At 44.5% G+C, this 24024-nt stretch overlaps 2 protein-coding genes across 5 annotated transcripts in view; both read left to right on the top strand.

Moving 5' to 3' along the window:
* The first annotated feature begins 919 nt into the window (after positions 1–919).
* TMEM170A (transmembrane protein 170A) lies at positions 920–14695 on the top strand. 2 transcript variants are annotated; one of them, XM_069552384.1, is made up of 3 exons: positions 920–1270; positions 8992–9093; positions 11599–14695. In XM_069552384.1, exons 1-3 carry the CDS (start codon positions 1138–1140, stop codon positions 11727–11729), a joined length of 366 nt encoding a protein of 121 aa, XP_069408485.1. In that variant the 5' UTR covers positions 920–1137; the 3' UTR covers positions 11730–14695. The 2 variants fall into 2 exon arrangements, with proteins under 2 accessions (XP_069408485.1, XP_069408484.1); XM_069552383.1 differs by having other exon boundaries at positions 8992–9162.
* A 5315-nt stretch (positions 14696–20010) lies between these two features.
* LOC138419483 (craniofacial development protein 2-like) overlaps positions 20011–24024 on the top strand; it is a 42793-nt gene continuing 38779 nt past the window's right edge. For 2 of the 3 annotated variants that reach the window (XM_069552377.1, XM_069552376.1), the window contains exon 1: positions 20011–20820. In XM_069552377.1, the coding sequence (XP_069408478.1) occupies positions 20757–20820 (64 nt within the window). In that variant the 5' untranslated portion in view covers positions 20011–20756. The remainder of the gene's footprint in view (positions 20821–24024) is intronic. The other variant, XM_069552378.1, reaches the window with a different exon arrangement.

Here is a 24024-nt window from a genome sequence, read left to right as displayed (position 1 = left end):
ACTGGAGTGAGTTGCCATTGCCTTCTCCGCCCCTCCCTCTCTCAGTTCAGTTGACTTCAGACGTGTCCGACTCTGCGACCCCATGAATCGCAGCACCCCAGGCCTCCCTGTCCATCACCAACTCCCAGAGTTCACTCAGACTCACGTCCATTGAGTCAGTGATGCCATCCAGCCATCTCATCCTCTGTCGTCCCTTTCTCCTCCTGCCCCCAATCCCTCCCAGCATCAGAGTCTTTTCCAATGAGTCAACTCTTCGCATGAGGTGGCCAAAGTACTGGAGTTTCAGCTTCAGCATCATCTCTCCAAAGAAATCCCAGGGCTGATATCCTTCAGAATGGACTGGTTGGATCTCCTTGCAGTCCAAGGGACTCTCAAGAGTCTTCTCCAACACCACAGTTCAAAAGCATCAATTCTTCGGCGCTCAGCTTTCTTCACAGTCCAACTCTCACATCCATACATGACTACTGGAAAAACCATAGCCTTGACTAGACGGACCTTAGTCGGCAAAGTAATGTCTCTGCTTTTGAATATGCTATCTAGGTTGGTCATAACTTTTCTTCCAAGGAGTAAGCGTCTTTTAATTTCATGGCTGCAAGTCACCATCTGCAGTGATTTTGGAGCCCCCCAAAATAAAGTCTGACACTGTTTCAACTGTTTCCCCGTCTATTTCCCATGAAGTGATGGGACCAGATGCCATGATCTTCGTTTTCTGAATGTTGAGCTTTAAGCCAACTTTTTCACTCTCCGCTTTCACAATTCCACTCCTTTCTTCTAGGTGGCGTTGCAGAGGACAGAGCCGAGCGCGCCCCTTTGGAGCAGGAGCGACTTCTCCAGTAGGGGGCGTAGCCCGTACGGGGTCAGGTCTCCCAGAGCCGTACGCAACGTCAGGGGCGGGAACGACCCTCGCCCCGCCCCTACCGTCGCCGGTGCCCTGTGATTGGAGGAAGGAGCCGTCACTTGGCAGGGCCGTTGGGGTAGGAGGAAGAGGGCCCCGGCCGAAGGTGACGCGGTGGCTGCGGAGGTGTGGGGAGCGGAGCGGGCGGTACGCGAGCGCGCGCTGCGGCAACATCTCGGGCGCTCTCCCTCAGCGGCCGCTTGGGCGCTCTCCCTCAGCCCTCTGCGGTGAATGGCGGCGGGATGGAACGCGAGGGGAGCGGCGGCAGCGGGGCGGCGGCCGAGCTCCTGCAGCAGATCCTCAGCCTGAAGCTGGTGCCGCGGGTGGGCAACGGGACGCTGTGCCCCAACTCCACCTCGCTCTGCTCCTTCCCAGGTACCGGCCGGCCCGCGGGCCCGCTGCGGGGCTGGTTTCCTGGTGGGGAGGGGTCGGCTCTCCGTCGGCCGGGAGCTGGGGGCGGCAGCCCTGCAGCCTCCCCCCGCCGCTTCGCCGCGGGCCCCTCGGGCGGGCCACCCCGATCCCCCGGGGGGCCCCGTCGGTGAGGGGAACTCGGCCCCCGCCCGACCTCGTCCTGCTCTCTGGAGTTCCCAAACGCCCCGGCTTCAGGCGGGAACTCGGCAGCGCCCTGGTGGCGGCCGCCCCTCCTCGTCTGGGGCACGGGAGGCGGTCCTCGCCTCCTTTTGGCGGGCGGGGGCACTGGGTAACCCCAGCCCCTTTCGTCCGCCCCGGCCTCTGGGCTTTCGCGCCTCGGACGGTGCGTCGTCCCGGCCGGTCTGAGGGCCATCGGTCAGAACTCAGGCACCCGCCGTGCGTAGGTTAGGTAGCCCAGCCTCTGCACCAGGAGGCTGTCTGCCGATCGCTGCCACCCACGTCCAGATCCACCCCCTCCGCCAGCCTCTCTTTCTAGGAATCCCTTTCTGGAGACCTGTTGCCGCGACTCCCACTCCTGTGTTCGAGAACGTCGACACGGCGCCTTTCTGATTCTTAAGCCACTTATCTCGGCTGGGCTTGAGAGCAGAGATTTTCAAACTTAGAATTCGAGATAGAAAGCTATCGGGCTCGGAAAACTGAGAGGAGGAAAAAATACTTGGGAAGGCTGAAAATAAAGCCTTGGAGGGGAGAGTAGTGTTGTGTGTTGGCCCTTTTAAACGCAAGAAGACTTGAGATCAGGGGAGTTTGAAGGGTGAGGTTGGGCCCTCCAGCAAAGCTGACAGATACTTTAACTCAGTAAACAATGCAAGAACCGGCCTGAGACCTGCAAAGGAAGTAAGTTTGGATTACTGCCTACAGTTAAAACTGGTAAACAAGGCACCTGTGATTTCTCATCCGCTGGGCAGCGACCGCCAGGCGCCATTCAGTGGACACCAGGGACTTGCTGTGTATTACCTTTCTAGTATTTTCCCCGACAGGTCTGTGAAGTAGTTAATAAGATAAAAAACACGTTGAGACAGATGCAGGTGTTAGCTTGAAATCATGCCTATAATGATAATATGGCAAAAGGTATCAAAAGAAACTAAGATCGCATTTGACAATGACAACAGAAATATATGGCATTCTGGAGACCATGTCCAAAAATGGAATGTTCATGCAGTCTGAAGGCTCTGCTGGACCAGATTGGTCTATAACTTTTCTCGCAACTCTTTATTTGGAAAAATTTTAAACCTACTGAAGTATTGAAATGATAGTGTAACAGATACCTATATACTTTTTACTTAGGTTCATTATTAATATTTCGATTCTTTTGCTTTCTGTCTAAATATATATATGCATGTGCATAATATGTTTACTTTCTGCAGAAAAGAGAAAGGAGGTTGCCCAAATAGTGGCACTTGACAGCTAATGCTTTATAGCATGTATCATTTAAAATGAGGACATTTTCTGCCACAGCCTAGAAAAACATATTGCACTGGAATGTGTTAACACATTTAACATCCGTAGAATATTATCTAATATATAGGCCTTATTGAAAGATACTCAGTCGTTTGAATAATGCCATTTATACCTTTCTTAAAAAATTCCAGGATCCAATCGAGGGTTACATGTAGGATATTGTTGTCTTTTTAGTCTTGTTGAATCCAGAATAGTTCCTCCATCTTTCTTTCAGTTTCTTGAGACTGACATTTTTGAAAACCAGGCTAACTGTTCCATAGACTGTCCCACAGTCTAAGTTATCTGATTATTTCTTCATGATTAGATTCAGATTAAACATTTTTGAACAGGATGCTACCTACATAGGTGATGCACACTTCCCAGAGCACCACATTAGGAGACATTTAATGTCATTTGTCCCTTTATTGATAACACTAAGTTTAATCATTTGGTGAAGATGGTGTTTATCAGATCTCTCCACCTTAAGGTTACCGTAATCAATAAGTCATATGTGAGGTGATATTATGAAACTGAACATTTTGTTCAGTCTGGCTTTTAGTTGCCTCTTCTTTTAAAAAAAAGATTGAGGTAAGTGGATTTGGGAGGATAGTTTTACTATATTATAGTAGAGAATCTGTAGCTAAGCATATTATTTTCCTTTCAGGAACTGTTCTGAAATATTAAACTGCAGTCTGTACTTGAGTTTATGGGTACTGCAGTGGATATATAACCTGGGGGTAGTGATCACCATGGATCATTCACTCAAGATGTATTTACTGATCAAGTGCAGACTCTGGGCTGGAGTTATAAACATGCATGAGATACAGCCCATGGACACAAGCTGATTGGAATGTGATGAGTGAACACACGGGGTGAATATGTAACCTCCCTGTTGTGTCTCTTCTTTAGCTGGAATGATGGATTCAATAGGTACATGAGGCACCAAAACCTGCTGACAGTGAATCTCATTCATTGTCCTGATTCTGGAATTGTTTCTATTTTGGCCCCACAGGAAAGGTTACTTGTATTTTATGCCAACTCAATATGGCAAAGTCATTGCTCTGAAATACTCTGTGGTTTATCACTGTCAGGAAGCTTTGAATTGATTTTTTTAAACCTGCATTTGCAATTTAGACCTTTAGGTTTCTGCCTAACCCTTCTTATTCCAAGTAGTTCAGATTTCTTTGGTGGTCATTTTTAACAAATCTGAATGCTGAGAAAGGCAAATTATTCTCCCACCTTGTATCAGGAATAAAATTCACTTTCTAAAGGGACGAATCTCATTATATTAATACTTTCAATATCAAAGTATATCTTCCCCCCCTCTCTTTTGTTTTTGGCTATGCCACATGGCTTGTGGGAATTTAGTTCTCGGACTTGGGGATCGAACCTGGACCCTCAGTAGTGAGAGCAGAGTCCTAGCTGCTGGAGCCCAAGGGATTCCCCAGAGTGTACCTTCTGATAAACTGAAACCCACTGATGTGTTAGTTGTGCCATTGCTGGGATCAAGGATACGTTACACTTGGATCAGTCATTTACTTATTCGGTCTGTAAATTTACTCAGTGTCTATTGTGTGTCTCTTGTTTTCTAGGCACCAAGTACAGGTGTGTTAGTGAACAAAACAAAAGAACTTTCATTCTAAAGGGGAAAGAGAAAACAAAACTTAGAAGTACGGAGGGGCTTCCCTGGCAGCCCAGCACTTCCAGCGCAGGGGGCTCGGGCTCAGTCCCTGGTCAGGGCTGAGACCACACATGCCTTGCGGTACAGCAAAATGAGCAAAATATGAAACGGAGCAGACAGTGGGAGCGCAAGACTGGGCAGGGGGATGGTAGTGCCAGGTCTTGTGTGTGGAGCGGAATGCTTGTCTTACGTAAGGTCACGAGGAAGCCCTCTAAGATGATGCCGTCGGAGGTGAAATCTGAAAGGGAATGAGGAACAGCCACGCAGCTGTCTGGAGACGGGCATTCTGGGCCAGAGGCAGCAGGTGCAGAGGCCCTGGGACAGGAGCTCGCTGCAGCAACGTGAAGGAGGCCGGTGCAGTGGGAGGGGCGGTGTGGGCACGGGGGGCAGGGGGTGAGGTCAGATCCCCCAAAGTCGTGTTCGAGGGGTTTTGAGCGGAGGAAGGATGACCTGATTCACTTTTTTTTTCATGTATACAATTTAATGATTTTTTGCCGAGTTTGCAAACATCACAAAAAACAACTTGAGAATGTGGTCATCACTCTAACAAGAAACCTTGTCCCCATTATCACTGACTTTCTGGTTTTGTGTGGAGAATAGATGAAAGGCCAGATCAGGGCAGATAAGAGCTAGCCGAGGCTAGGGCCAAGAGACCATTAAGGTTAAGGCAGGCCAGCAGGGCCCATTCAGGAACCAGGGATAAGTGGGCAGTTAGGCAGTGGCCTCGGGAGAGAGGTGGCAGGCTACCGTTGATAGTGCTGGTGGGCCAGTCCTCCTTGTTAGGAGAGGAAGGGTACCTCGAAAAAACTCAGTTTCCCTTTACTCTCACACTGCCCCTGCGCTCACAGCACTTCTGGCGCCCGATGTCGTTTTTCTGCACACCGAGCAGTGTCCTGCAGCTCAGTTCCGTTCTGACACTGTCTGCTTGGAGCTGGCTTCCAGTCCCACAGGTTAAAGGCCCAGATGCACAAGACTGCCCCAACCCCCCACTTCAGATGCCAGTCGCAGTCTAGGTTTTCACCTCAGCTGCTTCTGACCAGCTAAGGTTTCCATGTCGTCCTTCTTGTTCAAGTGAAAATGCTAGAGCAGCTTACAGAATTCAGGAAAACAGTTTACTTACTAGGTGACTGATATGTTCCCGAAGATGTTAAAGGATGAAAATGAACACCACATAAAGAGATAGGCAGGGTGAAGTCTGGAAAGGTCTCTGAGCACAGGAGCTTCTGTTCTGTGGAGCTGGGGTGGGTCACCCTCCCAGCACATAGGTGTCTTCAGCGCAGAAACTCTCTGCCCTCCGTACTTTTGAAATATCTGTGGAGGCTTCATCACTTAGGCATGACTGGTTATTAACTTGCTTCTAGCCCCCTCCTCTCTCCTGAGAATGGAGAGTGGGGCTGAAGCTTCCAGGCTTACAATCATAGCCTGGCCTTTCTGGTGACCAGCGCCCATCAAGGAGCCCACCAAGAGTTGCCTTATGAGAACAAAATGCACTCCTGGAAATCCCAAGGAATTTAGGAGCTCTTCCTCAGGAACCAGGGTCATAGATTAAGTCTTAGAAAAAAAGATTTTCCTAGCACCGTTATCTTAAAGGGTTTTTGGCGTCGGGAGTAGAGACCAGATATATTTGTATTAGTATTTCACGAGGAAACAGATGGATCCCCTGGCAGGTAGGTGGGGGTGGGTAAGAGAAGGGTCTCACAGTGGGCAGTGTGGACAGAAGCAGGCCGATGGGCACTTAGCATCTAGGCAGGCCAGCGCAGAGTTGCAGGACTGGGGTGGTCAACTTGGAACCCCAGCTACAGAGGCACAGTTGTTTGACCTGGAACGTAACGCAGAGCGGGGCAAGCTGAAAGGACGGCTGGGTGCCAGGCCTAACTCTGCCCACTTGTTCTGTGCTCCTGTTTCTGCTGATTGGGGCCAGTTTGGTCTTGAGCCCTTGCTCGGAAGTGAGGGGGCTCGACTGTGGCAGCTAGAAAGCCAGGGAGCACAGACTTTCCCCCCAAGAGGTCTGCTGTGTGACGTTTCTGTTTAACTCAAACTGAACAATATGCTTAAAGATACAGACACTCTCTTGGCAGGGATCTTTGTCTTTTTAAAATTTCTATTCTTGTTCATTGATGTGCCTGACATATGGAATGGGCTAAGTATTTGCTGAATTAATGAACTCTTAGTACTGGTATTAGCTTGCTGTGGCTACTGAAACAACTCACCACAAATTTAGTGACTTAAAACAACACAGATTTATTAGTCTTGGAGGTCAGAAGTCCAGATGAGTCAGCAGAGCCATCTTCCTTCTGAAGGCTCTAAGGAGAATTTGTTTTCGTGTCTTCCAGCTGCTAGAGGTCACCGCATCCTTTGGCTTCTGGCACCTTCCTCCATCTTTAAAGCCAGCAGCACAACATCTTCAGATCTCTTTGACTCTGACTCTCTTCCAGAGACCCTTGATTACAGTAGGCCCACCTATAAAATCCAAAATACTCCCCTCCCCCATTGCAAGATGTCCAATCTCATCACACCCGCACACTCCCTTTTGTTATGTCAGGTCACATTTTCATAGGCTCTGGGGTTGAGGATGTGGGCATCTTTGGGGCCTCTTCTGCCACCAGTGCTTAGTCTGGTTTCCCCTTATAACATTTATTTCAGGTTAATAACCTGACTTGTTCTTCACCGTGGGGAAATGATGTGACTTTAGCTGCCACAGTAAACAAAGTTGAAGATAATGTACTTTATGTGAAACAGTGAACAAGGAAATACTGTAAAACAGATAGACAAGGATGTTTGATAGTGTATAGAGCCAGGGAAATGAAGAGTACTATATGATCAATAAATAGCTGTTAAATAGATGGCAGATTAAGGCGCAGTATTAACGGTATATCACTTAGCTTTTTAAAAGTGTTTTATTGATTGAGGTTTGCCTTAGCTATTAGTGTTCTGTATTACTTTTATCCTCTGAAAGTGTTTTATAAATTGTACTGTTCATCTAATATGATAAAGCCTTTCTTTCCTACTTAGAGTGACTTAAGTGACGCTATATAAAATATGGAGGCAGTGGGGGGGCGAATGGATGTGACTTAGGGCTGTATGTAGGAGGGTGCACACTGCTCCTCCCCCTCAGAGACTCATGGAGGAGTCGACTTGCTGCACCAGATCCTGTTTGCACACATGCCTTTCAGCTTTTAGAAAAGTCGAGTTGCTAGCCCAGCAAGCCTCCTTGCTCCAGGGAAGTGGGAACAGGGGAGCGTTGGTGTCTGCCAGGGCTGCTGGAACAAAGCACCATGGACCAAGTGGCTTAACCAACAGAGGTGGAGATTGGAAGTGCAAGATGAGGGTGCCAATACGGTCAGGCTGAGGGCCCTCTTGGGCCATCTTGATACGTCCTCACTCGATGGGGAGAGAAAGAGTAGGAGAGGCACAGAGATCTCTCTTCCTCTTGTAAGTCCGTGGTCCTGTCGGATTAGGGCTTCCACACATGGGGTCATCCCATGGCAGATGGGTAGCATACCCGAGTGTCCAGACACACTTTTATTGAAGTTACCAACTTCCTCTGTCTCTGGAAGATGAAAGCTTCGCCCCAGTTCACTGCCCACGTGGTTCACTGCAGCCAGTGAGGAGCCGCGCTCTAGCAGGCCCTTGAGTCGCTGTGGCGAGCAGTGCTGTCTCTAAAACCTGAGGGGCTCCAGCGGAAGGCCCGTGACGGCAAGGCCGTCAGCTGGGCGGCAGAGTCCCTGAGCTCCCGGAGGCAGGTTTGTGTCCCGTTTGTCCACCCCTGGGCACTGCCATTCCCGAGTCCTCACAGAGCTTTGTGCACACCAGGGCTGTAATGGCAGCCAGAGTCTCTTAGGTGACTTGGGGAGGAGCTGCTGAGGACTCGGGGGTTAAAGATGGATTGCTGCTTAGCAGGGAGCTGCCTGGCGCTGTTTCCTGGGTTGGGGATGGTGGCAGTGGGTGGTGTCCAAGGAGGCCCCAGTGGGAGATGCCAGCGTGCAGCAGGGCCCGGGCTGGAGGGGCAGAGCTTTGCGCGCCAGCCCCTGCAGCCTCTGGAGCTGCCGCCGCTGCGGAGGAGAGAGGTCAGGCATTTGCGCATGGCGCCCTGTCAGTGGTGCTCACACTTGTCCTTGTGAAAGGGAAATCACGTAAGTGAATTTGCAAATCTGGGTGAACTTTTTCTTCAGTGTTTGGGATTAGGGGTAGCTTGTCAGGAGTCAGCCAACCTTTTCTCTCAAGGGCCGGATTATACATATTTAGGCTTTGCAGGCCCTGTGGTCTCTGTTACTGCTCCAGCCCTACTCTTGGAGCTTGAAAGCACATAGGCAAGACTTAAATGAACGGGCATGGCTGTGTTCCGCTAAGACTTTCCATGCAAAAACTGGGTGGCCGCAGTTTAGTGATTCCTCCAAAATCATCAGTGTTTGGATATTTGACTGATGAACTGCCACTGGAACGGAATCATTTTAAAATCGAAATAAACGAGTATAATGACCGCGCCTTTGTAATGACTGCCCTGGGGAAGCTGGTGACGTCGACCTTTCTTTGCTTTCCCTTGCAGAGATGTGGTATGGTGTGTTCCTGTGGGCACTGGTGTCTTCTCTCTTCTTTCACGTCCCCGCCGGATTACTGGCCCTCTTCACCCTCAGACATCACAAATATGGTAGGTTCATGTCTGTAAGCATCCTGTTGATGGGCATCGTGGGACCAATTACTGCTGGAATCTTGACAAGTATGTTAGACGTTTAAAATACAGTCGGAACATTTCATGCGAATAGCCAGTTACCTTTAGGAGCCATTTTAGAAAGTGCTGAGTGGGGCAAAGAAGCAAGCGCGCGCTGTGTGTGCAGGCCCTGTGTTTATATGCTGTTCTCCTCTCGCCCAGTCCCCTCTTACTTGGCTACCGTCTTTGACTTCCTGAGTCAGATTCTGTCTCGTGGCTTTAGGGAAGCCACTTTAAGCTTTGTGAGATATGTCTGGTGATCTTGACCACTATCAAGATAATATTTGGCTTTTTAGAAGCTACCGCTCTCCTTTCTCTTCAGCTGTCACTTCACTGATTTGCGGCATTGCAGTCTGGTTGACAAATTACCTCCCTTCATCCAGGTGTAGGTATTTTAAGGATGGAGGAAATTTTGTTTAGAAAAGTGCCTTTTTTTTTTTTTCTCTTAGGACTTTCTGAGTAAGAGTTTGAGCAACATTCATAATTATACATTATTTTTATCTGTGTGGTGTCTTTTGGGTGGGGGTGTGGCTTTTGTTCATGTCACAGGGATGAGAATATTTTTAAGCTCATAACAAAATAAAAATAGCATGTATATTTTATATAAATTAAAATTTATAAGAAAGCAAAAACAAAAATCCTCCATTACTGTATTCCTACGTGATAACCACAGTTTGCATATCGTTATATGCTTTCAGACTTTTTTCTTGGTTTATGTAATTTTTTTTTTCACTGTGATTTTAAACTTTGGACTTCAAGCAGAAATTCCCCTGTCTCTTTGACTTTAGGGGTGTTTTTTTGGGACAAGGTGGCCTAGTTTCTCTGTGTTCTGTAGATGCTGAAACCTTTGTGATAAGGCAGTGGGGAGGCTAATTTTCTCCTGTCTGCATTAAGGAGTTTCCATAACTGGCCTTAAACAATATTTTTAACTATATCACCTACTGCTATCTTTAGAGAGCCTCTGCTCTAGTTTTCTTACTGGATTATTAGCCCCCAGGACCTGTTTTAGATTTCTCATTGGTAAAATAGCAATGCTGTGTGATGACTAAATGAAATTATGTGTGTATATAAAACATAGACTATGTAACACGTAGTAATTGTATCCTTCTTTGACTCTAGCGCGTACAGTCTATTCCCTTCCCATTTTGCTGCTCCTTCTGGTTTGCTTTTAACTATCTTCCCTTCATCATCCAAATCCCACTTTGGGGCCCAGTTCAGGTTCTTTAAGCTTCTTCTGACCCAACCCACTTTTTTTGGAGATAAGTTACAAAGAGGCCCAATGGAGCACTGCCTCTCAGATGGCAGTATTAATAGCACAGGGTGCGTGCACTGCCTGTAGGGCTGGTCTCTCTTCTCCTTCAGATATGTTAATATACCATCACATCACTTTGGTACAAGGTGTTGACACTTGATCGAAACAGTATATATCGTCCTGCATTACTCAAAATCTGTTCCGTGCTTGTGCTTTCTGTCTTATGTCCCCAGCCGTATTCTCTGACCAAGGAGAATACTGTTTGGAGCATTTTGGGGTGGCTCAGGAGAAGATTATCTGGGAACTTTGGATCTGTTCTTTTCAAATGAATGAATTCTTGACTTTTCCTAGTATAATGCTGAGTCCCTGTGAGCAGCTCAGGGTACCTGAGTAGAAACAGATATCTGTTTGTTCTGTTTATTCAGTTTGTAGGAAGTTACAGTGACCAACAGAATGGCGTGGGAAATAGAAAGGAGTCCCAGAGTATCCCTCCCCTCAAGCCCTGTGAGTGAATAGCAACTTGACGGGCTTAGGGCCCCGCTCTCTTCCTTTCTTCCTTTTTTTTCTTTTCTTTGCTGCACCACACAGCTTGTGGTATCTCAGTTCGCAAACCAGGGATTGAACCCCCGGCCAGAGCAGTGGGCCATCTGGGCATTCAGGGCATGTCCTCCATCTATTTCCTGAAGCGAACTCTGAGGATAGTACAAGAGGGAGCGGGGTTTCCCTGTGACTGCTCCTGAAATATTTCTTGCTCAGCCTCATGCAGAGGATTTTCTATCATTTATTGCCAAGAATTTGTTAGGTTACATGCCGGGGGAATAAGAGATGTTTTAAGTTTGTAATCGGGTTATGTGAATATTGCAGTCTTTGTGATTTTGGCTACGACTTCCAGGTGATTTTATTCAATATGTCTAGGAGACTTAGTTTGAAAGAGTCCCTTTTCTAAAAGCATTTGTTGGTGACTTGCAAACCATATAAGGAATACTTAAAACCACGAGTAGTTAGCAAAAAGAATAGGGAAAACAAAAACATTTCTGTAATGTTTAAATTTTAATGTAAAAAATTTAGATCATTCTTAGAGTTTTATTTTTAAATTTCTTTTATGTTTTTTCTACTTAGAGTTTTAAGTGCTATATTTTTCTGCTTATATTAAGCCCCCTCTCATTTTTTAACACACTTGAATTTTTGAACAGGTGCAGCAATTGCTGGAGTGTACCGAGCAGCAGGAAAGGAAATGATTCCATTTGAAGCCCTTACCTTGGGGACTGGACAGACTTTTTGTGTCGTGGTGGTCTCCTTCTTACGGATTTTAGCTACTCTATAGCACATGCCCTTGTGCTATGATGGTGAATCGGTTTTATAGAATCCTCAAAAAGAATACATTATGGGATGTTTTCTCAGTTCTTCAAACGGTATGAAGAACAACACTTCAGTCCTTTCTTCAGTTTGAAGTTCCAGGAATTAAAGATCTTTTTGGACTCATTGTTCTCAGCCAAAAAAAAAAGTCAGTTTCTTTTCTCCCTGTTTTTTGTATATTCACATCAGGCGGTTTGCAGGTGCGCCTTACCCAAGCCGTCAGCAGTGCTTCTGGGTTGGCACCCTTCACACTGAGATTTACAGTGTCCTGTGAGAAAAGGCAGCCTCGCACGTTTCAGAGAAACCGTAGAACATAGTGGTTTACTTCTGAGCACAGTAAACTGGACTGAAATCTTACCTGATCTAATCTTGATTAAAATTTGGCAAACCCTTGCCACATCTTCATGACAGTAAGTGCCAAGTAGGTTTTGGTTGAGCATAACGTTGAGAACAAATTTGGAGAAATAAAACACACACAAAACCTATAACTCAAGTAGTGGCTTCAGTTCCACTATTTAAATAAATAAAAGCTAACTCCTGAATGATGTGACATTTTATGAATAACTGTTTCGACCTCTGACTATTTTATACATTTTAAGATGTGTGAATTTCCTGTTTTGTACATTTTCTCAAAATAAGCTAGGTAATTGAGAATTTTTTCCACAGAACTCCTGTTACCACCTTTTCCTATCACTTTATAGTCAATAATTGATTTTATTTAGTTTAATTGGAAACACGCCCTATTAAATAGTTTGAATGGAAAATTCTCAGTCATGCTGATCAGGATACTCACTGGACATTGAGACACACACACAGAAAGATACTTTAAACATTCTGTTACCATTTTTTTAGTGACTTTGGTTTGCTCGTGGCTCTTAAAAAATTGTAAAAGTGCAGCTTTAACTGGAATTAGGAGTTATTGATTTCCTAGTCTTAATGTGGTTACCTAGTGGTGGGTCTTCAGCCCATTTTATAGTGCTGGATATGACTCCCAGAAAGTGCCTAAAGTTTAATTTTCAGATATACCTTCCACTGTGCCCTTTATATTTCCTTTCAAGAGAATTTATATCCTTAAAGAAAATTAAATGTCAGAGTTTTTTTAAAACCCAATTTCAGCTCTTTTAATTTTTCTTCTAATGCCTAGCTTTCTTTTTCATCTAAAGGCCTAAAAACTGTGACCTTCGAAAGAAAAAGGATTGCAAAAATTAAATATCTGACTTTATCCTTAACCACATAAACTGGTTTGTATGAAATACAATTGTTGTTATCTGTTTTCAAAATAGTTTCTGGTAATTAAATATGACATTTTAAAGGGAAAATTTTCATTATGAGTGTGAAGCTACCTGCCCATGAGGTCACGTGCAGTGCTGTTTGATTTAAGCAATATGCACTCTGGCTTCTGATTAAAAATAGCCAGGAGAACCAATTTACTAGAGATGGGCACAGAGAAAAATTAAAAAGGGTCCCCAAAAGTAAGTGGACATTTTCTTTTAACTAATAGGCCATTAAACTACTTATCAAAATTACATAGATATACTCTAACGAGGTGAAAAATTGTAGGAGTTGTATATAGGCAAATATCCTTACAAATTCCCCAACAAGATTACTCTCCAATGCTCACATCTTTCTTTCAAACAAATTTTTATGTCTTTAGCTCAGGACTCCATTATTTCAGTTCAATAGTTGGATTTTGAAAAGTAGCCCTTCAGCTTAAGAAATTTTCCTTCATCTCTACTGAAAGATGTCTCAGCATTCTCACCAAAAACATTCCTTTGGATAGAGTTTCACAAATTGAGTGTGGGCTAGTGGTCAGTGGGCTTCTCTCCCCAAATATTAAGTTTTCAACATATTGATCCATGACTTAAATGTTTGGTTGCTTCACTTCTAGAGCCAAAACACAAGAGCTAATGCATTTTGAACGCTGTCTTTGTTTTCATCTGTTTCTTGTTTGATTATCCACTGTTTATCCGCTGTTTTTAAGAACTTCAAATATAAAATAGATCTTCACATTATTGAATGTTTCATCCATCCCAGTATGTGAACATTCTGTGAATAAATGAATATAGACTTTATATAACTGAGCTTTGTGGCTTGAAATGTTTTCAGGAAGAAACTATTTGAATTATAAGGAATGTTTATTGTCCCTAAGGGTTTCTTTTTCTTTTTAATTTCTCATCTCAAATGCACAATTACTTGGGAGTGGTTGCTCAGATGAAAAAGTACTGGCATTTGTGTTGAACATTTTATTTTCTCACATAAAGCTTCTGAGACGTTTGCCAACTCCTGGCTTGCCTGGAGACATGTGAAACCACCCCTGCTCCAGCTATGCATCCACTTTTCTTTTAGTGGGAAGGAGAAACCCCCAACCATGAAAAGCTGATTTCTGGATTCTTTGAGTAAAGGTTTTAGGAGAAAAACATTTCATGTAAACTTAAATCCAATACAAATGAGTAATGAATATTCCAAGACAAAGGTGTCTCACTGTACTGCTTACTGATTCGGAACATTACCTAGGAAATGTCTGAACTAGGGAGATAAAGTTCATGCAAATAGTGATCTTTAAGCTCTTGTGTTTCCTAAGTCTTTAAAGTATATGTTAGCTTTTGATTCCAAAAGCTGCTCTGGTTTGAATGAAGTTCTTAATACAACTGCAGTGCACACCAACCTTCCCTGGGAGATCATTTCCTGAAGTTGAAGTCCTGGTGCTGTCCACACGCAGAAGGTTCTGTGTACATGCGTTTCTGTTTTGTGCATTGTTTCCCTGCTTGTGGTAAAGTCAGCTTAACTTTTTGTATTAGATTATTTCACTAAATGCTGCAGTCAAACTGATCAAATCTTTGTACCACAGAAAGTTATTTAAATTTTATTTTTCTACTGAAATTTCTAATTCTGGTATAAATGTTTATCAATAAAGATTACTTTCAACTCTGTGAACTTGAACTGATTTTTCTTTTTCAGTGGCCAATGAATTTAAGCTTTTGTAATGAAGATTTCCACCTTAAGTGTGTTGGTTTCTTTTTTAGGCTTAGTACTTAACATATCTATTTAACTGTATTTCCTTTATGTTCAGCTTACTAGTTTATGGTAAAATTCCTGTCCAGAGATCTGATTAAACACTACTTACATGTGAACTTGAGCCTTATTAACTTCACTTTCTGTGCTATATGTTACCATCAAAAGTTTTTGTATAATTTCACACTGTGATGGCTAAAAACTGATAACCCTTTGTGATAAAAATGTATCATTTCAATAGCCCACATGAAGAGGGTCTCCAAGGTTGGTTCAGGATTCTGTGACATCATAAAACGTTTTCTGCCCTGCCATTTTCAGCAAATTGGATTGTCCCATTTGGGTAGCTTACCCCATGGTCACAGGGTAACTACTGACTTCCAGGCATTGCAGATGGACATACAGTGTAGCAGGAGACTAGCCATCCATTCTGTTTCTTTTTTTAAATTTAGGTATAACATACAGTAAAGTACACAAGTCTTAAATGTGTAGCTTAATGAATTTTTATGTATTTATACACTTAGGTGAAGTGGTAGTACTTCAGTCAAGATATAAAATGTTTCTAACACCCCAGACGGATGCAGAGCTCTGCAAGAAACCTCCAATATCTTATGTATCCCAACAGAAGATCTCTTCTGTTGTCAAAAAGACGACTACTCACTGTTGGACAGTGGGAAGAGACTGTGGGGAGAGGCTAAAGACGCTGAATTTGGCAGGAAGGGAAGGACCCCATAAATTATTGCCGACAACGTTGCAAAGAAGAATCCAATTCTGACTCTAGGTTGGAAACTGCTTGTTTGACTTGCTTTCCGTTGCTCTTGTCATTTAGTTTAGTCGCTCAGTCGTGTCCGCCTCTTTGCGACCCCATGGACTGCAGCACAGTTCAGCACCTTCCCTGTCCAGCGCCAACTCCCGGGGTTTATTCAAACTCACGTCCATTGAGTTGGTGATGCCATCCAACCATCTCATCCTCTGTCCTCCCCTTCTCCTCCCGCATTCAATCTTTCCCAGCATCAGGGTCTTTTCCAATGAGTCAGTTCTTCGGGTGGCCAAAGTATTGGAGTTTCAGCATCAGTCCTTCCAATGAATATTCAGGACTGATTTCCTTTAGGATGGACTGGTTGGATCTCCTTTCAGTCCAAGGGACTCTCAAGAGTCTTCTCCAACATTTTTTTATAGCTTTCTTTTGTTTCTTTTGTTACTATACTCATACATAATAGCCGCCTCAGAGGACCCTGCCCCTCTGCCTGACTATAAGCTCAAGTGCTTTTGTTCTGCTAATGGAGAGATAACCTGACCCTGCCCACCTGTGAATAGAAGAGATCAACACACCCCTTCCAAAGGCTGGCCATTCTGTCGGAGGTGTTCGCAAGACTGAAGACCCTTTCACTTTAGTTCCCCACTGCCTCTCCTTTATTCTGCCTTTTGACTTTAGTTCCTCATTGCTTATTTCTCTCTGACCCAACAGAAGAACTTTGCATTCAGACCCCCACAAGATGGTTGCTCTGAGGCGCTAGTCTGCCATCTTAGTCAGGTTTCCAAATGAAGTCATTTTCCTTGCCTCGACACTTCGTCTCTCGGATTCACTGTCCTGCCGTGTGGTGAGCAGAGGGACCTTGGACTCGGTAACAACATGGTAAGAGTGAACCAGGAAACTTGTAGGTGGTTGGGGTTTATATTGTGGCCAATATTTGTCCAAAGGGATTGCTCAGTTTCAGCCTGTTTATTCTTGGTGGAATTATGTGCTGAAATCTTTAAATTTTTAAGTGGTATATTGGGCGTTCCCCACACTAACAAACATTGAACACCAGAAAGGGTGTTCAACAATTCAACTCAATTCTGACTCTACCCAGAAGTAGCACTCCACCCATCCCCAACCCCCCATCCTCAACCACCAACTCCAGAAGTCAGTTGTGAGTCCAGGTTCTTCTGTGCTTGTAACTGATTGGCTATAAATTGGGCTCAATTAATTTGAAAGCGACTCACAGAACTCAGACATTTTACTTACTAGATCACTGGTTTATCAGAAGGATTTAAATCAGGAACAGCCAGATGGAAGAGATGCACAGGGCAAGGTATGGGGTATGTGTGTGGTGCTTTCGTGCCCCTTCAAAGGGACAAACTTCTCCCTGAATTTCCACATGTTGAACTGGGAAGTTCTCAACCCTGTTCTTTGCAGCTCTGTGGAAATGTCATTACATATGCGTGATTCATTAAATCACTGGCCATTGAGGATAATGTGTATTTCTTTAAAAGCATAATAGTGCAGCTGGTGACATTTAAATTCATGGAAAATGCTTTTCAAATCCAAAAATGTATGTTTTTAAGCTCGATGAGAGCTGCTAACCAATTTTAGACCTCTTTACTAAACAATTTGACAAATAGAAGACAGTTCCATCATTACCACTAAAGTGGTCAGAAACTTTGTGAGTCTGAACAAATGTATGGGATGCTTGCAAGCTCTAAAGAGGAGAGTGGGAGAAGTGGGGTGCGGGAGGAGAGTCTACTGAAGAAGCCAGGGTAGCATTTTCCCCAGACTGAGACTCCAAGGGCGGGGCAAAAGGCTACATCCCAGTTTGTCACAAAACGACAAACATTATATCTGGTTGTACTTCCATATGGATTAACTTGAAAGGATTCCTTGTGGATGATGTTTGAGTTCTAGAATACAGCCATTCCTTGTAATTACATCTGTGATGTTACCATGCACACTCAATCAGCAGAAATACAGGGTTGGGTTCTTGTGGGTCTCAGGTCATACCATTTTTGTCACCTGATCAGTACATAGCTTTGTTTTATGTATGTTTCTCTTCAAAGACACTGTATTTAATATAACTTTCTTACAAATAATGATACATACTATTAATAATGAAACAATTACTTCAATGACAGCATTATTGTGTCATGTACAACATTGAGACTGTACTATTTTAACTTCCCCTTCAGTCATACACACACAAAAACACAAACTACATGTACAGTACTCATACAGTAGACACATACTATATAGTGCACGTTACTGCAAATAAAGATTAAATGTTTAACATTTTGTAAAAATGTTACCTAACATCTTCCTGGTTGATGGAGCTGCAGGCTGAACAATGGCACAGTGCAAGTGTGGTCAAGCCTCTCCACCTTGGCTTACTCCACAAAAACAAGGGAGAGATTGGTGGCTCTCATTCTGCAGATGAGGAAGAGGGTGGCAGGTTGGCATCTGTCAGTTCAACCTCAGAAGTTTGGCTCTCAGCACTTGTTGATGGAGTGGGCAATTTTTTCTCCCAAAATGACTCCAGAAATTACATTGGCCCTGTCTGCTTAGCTTTTTGCCTGAAATGTCTCAGCATAGGGGGCAAATGCACAGGAAGTTAAGCGCTTAAATATGAGGCTTCGATCAAGCATAGGGTCACATTCTTCCATGTCACTGAAAATTTTTTCCAAAGCGGGGTTCCATTCTGTTATTTTGACTGCTGTAAGCGGGACAATTTCTGGACTCTTCGGCTGACTTTCATCACCATTTTCATCATCATGTCTTGCTTTGCCATCTCATCCACATCTTCGTTGGTGGGTTCTATTGATTTCGCTGCCAAAAGTTCCTCCACATCTTCCTCAGGTCACCAAAGCCTTCTCCACCTATTTGCATGTGGTATGCGTTATGTTTTTGACACTGTTGTTTACACTTTCTGCAGCACCTTCAAAGCATTCGAAATTTTCCACGCAGTCTGGCCAAACATTTTTCCAACAGTAACTGATTGTCACCTGCTTGATGTTGCCAACATAATCCATCACCTCACGTGCAGTGACTGATTTCCAATAGTCCATCATGCTAGTTTCCTTGCTGGCTTTGAGAGCCTCTAAAGCCTTACTATAAAGCTCACTTGTATACTGTGACTTGAAGGCTTTCACTATGCCCTGATCCAGGGGCTGGATGAGGGGTAGTATTGGGGGGAATGAAAAGAGCTTCCACGTTGGGGTGGGCATTTTTTAGTTTTTCTCAGCAATGGACTGGGGCATCCAAAATTAACGAAATCTTCAAGGCAAGGTTTCTACCCTGGGGATAGTATTCAACTTCTAGTATGATTCAGCTGTGGAACCAATCAGACGCCTTCCACCCTTTTTGGTTCCACCTCCAATGCACCAGATATGTATGGTTCACGTTTTTCTTGTTAAGTGTTTGTGAACTTGAAGGTCTGTGCACCGGTAAGGGTTTGCACTTGGAGTCACCCTTGGCACTGGTGCACTTAAGTAGGGTTGCACAGTCCTGGAATGATTTAAAGCCCGGGCCGTTGGAGGCCATTCACATTACATAGGTTCTTTTGCCAACATTCTTGTAAAATAAGCCAGTTTCACCAGCGTTGAAAAACGGCTCTTCCACAAACCCCTTTTCCTGTATAACATTTAGCAAGCATCGTTTGAATTCTTCCGCAGCCTTCTGATCTGCAGAACTTGCCTCAGCTGCAAGATTAACATTATTGACAGCATATGGCCTTTTGAAATGTGCAACCGAGCCAGCGCTACAGAGAAGGGCTTCTTCACATTTTTCTGACCCTGGGTAACATGACGGTAAACTTTTGACTTTCAGCCTCTACAATGCTGTCTACCAGACTTTTTTCATCGGTTTTATTGGTTGAATCCACAAATTGAGCCGCTTTTCCATCTTTTCCATAGCTGCCTCGCACACTATGAATGTCACTTTAGCACTTTACGGAGCAGCATCAGATACAGACTGGTGACTTTCCTTTTCCTTGATGTACTGGATAGTTTATTCTTTAACACTGAGCTCACAGCCACAAAACATACCTGAATGAAGCTTTATCTAACCCAAGTATTTTCTCCATAAGGCACATCGCAACCTTCTTGCACTTACAAACATTAGGAAGCACCCCAGCAATAAGCTTGTTACCGAGCGCAAGCTTGCTCTGCTCGCCGCACGATAGGTCAATGAGTCAGAGAGACGAAGTGTTGAGGCAAGGTCGGCAGACGGGGAAAATGGCAGGCTAGTGCATCAAAACAACATCTTACTGGGATCTGGATGCCAGATTCTTTTATAGATCAGAGAGAAAAGAAGCAATGAGGAACTAAAGTCACAAGGAAGTAAAAGGAAAGGGTCTTCAGTCTTGTATAACATCTCCAACGGAATGTCCAGCCTTCAGAAGGGGTGTGCTAATCTCTTATATTCACAGGTGGGCAGGGACAAACTACCTCTCCTAGAGCCGAACAAAGGCACTTTAGTTTACAGTCAAGCAGAGAAGCAAGGTCCTCCAGGCAAGCCATTGAGTATGATTATAATAATAAAAGGAAGTCAAAGAAACTTTCCAACATGGAGTCAGAATTGGCTTCCTCCCTGCAACACACCCAGGGGTCATTTTAAACAGCGAAATCACCGACAGTAAGCACACCGATGAAAAAAAAACGGAAACGCGGCACTAAACAGACTGGGAAGACGATACTTATTTACACTAAGAGGGCTGAAGCAAGATAGCAAATTGTCTGCCTCCAACCTCAGTACAACCCACCACTGGTTAACTCAATATTTTCACTCTGAGCATATCGGGGGAAATAACCCCAGAAAGCACCGTGAATATTGATTTGGGGGTGTGTGTGTGTGACTATTTTAACAACTAAGCGAATTCATTTGTATCAACCAGTGACTAACGAAGGGCAACTGTGTTCCCATGGGCAAAACCAATTTTCCTTAAGCAGATACACTAAATCAAAGCCGCTGAGCTCTGAAGACTACAAGTCCCAGCATGCACCGCTCCAGGACGAAGCCCGCATTCCGCCGACCGCCATATATGCGTCAGGTCCGCGGCTTTGGCCCGGAAGTGGTGCTTCTCGACCTAGCGCCGTTTCTGCGTGTGCGCACGCGCCGCCGGAGCAGCCGCCATCCCCCGTCGTCTCCGCGCACTCCGCGTTTCTACGGTCTCTCCCTAGAGCTTTGCCGTTGGAGGCGGTTGCTGAGGCACGGTAGGCCCCGCGCGGCAGCAGTATGGAGGAGTTTAAGTCCGAGGATTTCTCCGTCTCGAAGGAGGACGAGGACTACGCGCTGTCGGGTGAGCACTCCTGAGGCGAGAGGCGACTTGCCCCGCCCCCGCCTCGCTTGAGGCTCGCTTTGCAGGCGTTTGTGGGCCCGGTGGGAGGGTGGCGTGGTTCTCAAGCGGCCCTGAGCGCGCATCGCGCGGCCGGGTGGCCCCAGTTAGCGGACCGGGACCTTTCCCGCGGCCGATTGTCTGGGCCGTGTTCGGCCGACGCCCCCTCTCAGAGGGCGGGAACCCGCAGGTGAGCTCGACCGTTAGTGGTGGTTGGGTATCGCGTACCCTCAGCAACCCTGAACGCTTCGGAAAGGCCATCTTACGCAGACCTTCCGTCCCCAGGGAATTGCTAGCATCACGACCCCGATACATCATTTTCTGTCCTCAAAAGAGAGAGGGTGGTTAAAAGTTCACATAATGATGTCTTTGCTTCTTTGCATTCTCAGTATTCAGCCCTTCTTAGACCTTTGTTTTATTGTTTTTCCATGTTGCCCACATCTTGGCGCTCTGTGCGCCATGCAAACAGAAATAGGCGCACGAGTTTTGGAGGAAAAGGAAAGAGTGGCTTTGTTACTTTGCCAGGCAAAGGGTTAGGGCAACACGGTAGACTAGCGCGTCAAGAACTGTGCCCCTCTCCCTGGTGAGTACGGAAAGGTCGTATAGTCAGGCAGGAGTTAGTGATAAAGGATCAAGGCAGTAACCGTCTAGTATTCTGCAAAGTTTCAAAAAGGGTGCTGGCGAGATTAGGGTGTGGTCCAGTTTGTCAGTGGTGGCGAGCTTCTCTGGTCCTTTAATCTTGCCTCAAGTGGTTTCTTTGCTGTTCCTGCTTTAAATAGCAAGTGTTCTGCTGTTTGGAAATGAGGGAAGGTCCTGGAGACTGGAGTCTTGCCTGTAAGAAATTGGGGACAAAAAGGCCTCTGTGCCCAGGAGTCCCTAACGGGCCTGCTCGGCAACATGTATAGGCTTCAGACCAAAATGTTACCCATACCTACCCCTCCTGCCATCCTGCCCGTTCCCCAGACTCCCACATCTCATTAGAAGTATCTGCTCGCACAGTTGCACTGGGTCAAACAAGATTAAAAAAAAGCCTGAAGAGTTGTCCTTGTTCACATTCTTTTGGTCGAGCCAATCATTACATTCAGTTTGAGGCTACAGCTAAGATGAATTTCTGATCAGTCCGTCACCAGTGTGGCTCTTACTGAGCTACCATTATCACTAAGACTTGACATAGTTTCCCAGCTCCGTTCCTGTGTTAGATTCTTGCCTGCCAACACTGTGCGTGCTAAGTCCCACTCTTTGTGACCCTAGGGACTGAGGGCCCGTCAGACTCCTCTGTCCATGGGATTCTCCAGGCCAGAATACTTGAGAAGGTTGCCATGCTCTCCTCCAGGGGGTCTTCCCAGCCCAGGGATGGAACCCCGGTCTCCTGCGTCTCTTGCATTGGCATGCAGTTTCCTTACCATTAGCGCCATCTGGGAAGCTCTTTAAATATCAGCATGATTATTTGAAAATTAGTTTTCATTGTAATCAGTTACCATGCACCTCCTTAGAAATAGTCAAATATTCCTAAAAGAATTATTTTGAAACTGAACCATTTCCATCACTTATCCCTTTCCATTCTCCACTGAAGAAACTGCTTTCTTCTTTTAAAATTTGGTATTTCCATCATCTGCTGACTTAACCCATTCATGTTAGGTCTTCTTTTAACATCTCCTTGAGTCTTTCCCCTCTCTGCCAACACACAGTTTTTCACCTTCAGACCCTTCCCACTTCCCCAGCCTGCCAATGTTCCTATGTCAATTTGGGTTAGACTGTTATTAATATTAAGTGTTTCTTTTTTTTGGTAATGACTTTGAACATCTTGTGACTGAACCATCTGAATATGCAGTCACTGCTTTTCCTGCACTAGTTTTCTCTGGAGTTAATAATTGCCATTTTGTTGTTTAGTCATCTATGTACTTACTACTGATTTGATCCTAAACGCTCAAAATTGTTTAAATTACCTCCCAACGTATTTAGATTTATTAGATAATCATTTGCTATTTTGAAGTCCATCTTTGTCTTCTCATCTGCTCCAATTTGTCTTGGTTTTATAATTTTTAAACCTAAAATCTTCCATCTTGACCACTACTTTGGATGTTTTGTTTATGTCCCTTTTCTCTTAGACTCCCTGTTCTCTTGGGTCCCATGGTGTCTTTTTTCTTGGTGTGTTCACCAAAATAAAAATAAATCCTCAAATAACTTCTTGAAGAAAAATGCATGTTAGAAACTATTTTTTTTTTTTGAGACCATGACTATCTAAAAATAACCAGGTGACCCTCCGGCATGATTAATAGTTTGGTATGGAATTCTTTATTCTGTAATTTTTTAATCTGAATTTTGAAGGTACTTCTCCATTATTTTCTAAGTTTCCAGTGCTTTTATTAAAAAAAGCTTGTTGCTAGTTTTTACTCATTTACATAAGATTTGTCTCTGGACTCTGATAGAATCTTGTTTTTGTTCCTTCTGTACCTTTTAAAATTTTGGGGGGACAATTTTCTTCATTTCATTTTTTTGGAATCATCATTATTTGTATGTTGACTCTTGCTACACCTTATGGACTGGTGCTTCTGTTGTTTTTTCTCTTTGCATAAACTGTCCGTCAGTTTCTTCTCTGTGCAGCCTGGCACTGGGGTTGTTGATTGGGGATGGCCTGGTGGGCTGCTCTTTGCACAGTGACTTTGAGGTTCTTAGAGGAGGTGTTAGGAGCAGTCACAGCACAGTACAATTGGTCGCATGTCAGCAACCCTTCAGCTGTTTGACACTGTAGACCAGAAACTTCCACTGGGGAGTGTGTGCTTTGTTTTCTTGTTGTCCTCATAACCGGGGTTGGGCATCAAGATATTTTTAATTTTGAAAAAAAAAAAAAAATTTTTTTTTTTAACTTTTAAATAGCATCATGTTCTGTTTCATGAGTGGAGCATCTTATTGCTCTATGGATATTAGGTACGCTTTGGGCTTCTCACCATCTGAGATGGCCCACGCTCTGTAGGTGTTTCTCCCATGACTGCGCTCACTTGCCAAGGAGACTCCATCCCCTGGGGCCACTTTGGCCTTTGGAGACAGTCAGCATTCTGTGTATGGAATGTATATCTCTCTAAATACATCTACTTATCTATCAAATAATAATGATAATAATGTTCTAAATATTTCTTTTAACTTATGTACAGTAAAATTCACTCTTAG

This window comes from Ovis canadensis, chromosome 14, assembly GCF_042477335.2.
Source record: "Ovis canadensis isolate MfBH-ARS-UI-01 breed Bighorn chromosome 14, ARS-UI_OviCan_v2, whole genome shotgun sequence".
Lineage (NCBI taxonomy): Eukaryota > Metazoa > Chordata > Mammalia > Artiodactyla > Bovidae > Ovis > Ovis canadensis.
The sequence above is the reverse complement of the archived record's forward strand: the minus strand, read 5'-3'. Positions and strand labels throughout refer to the sequence as shown.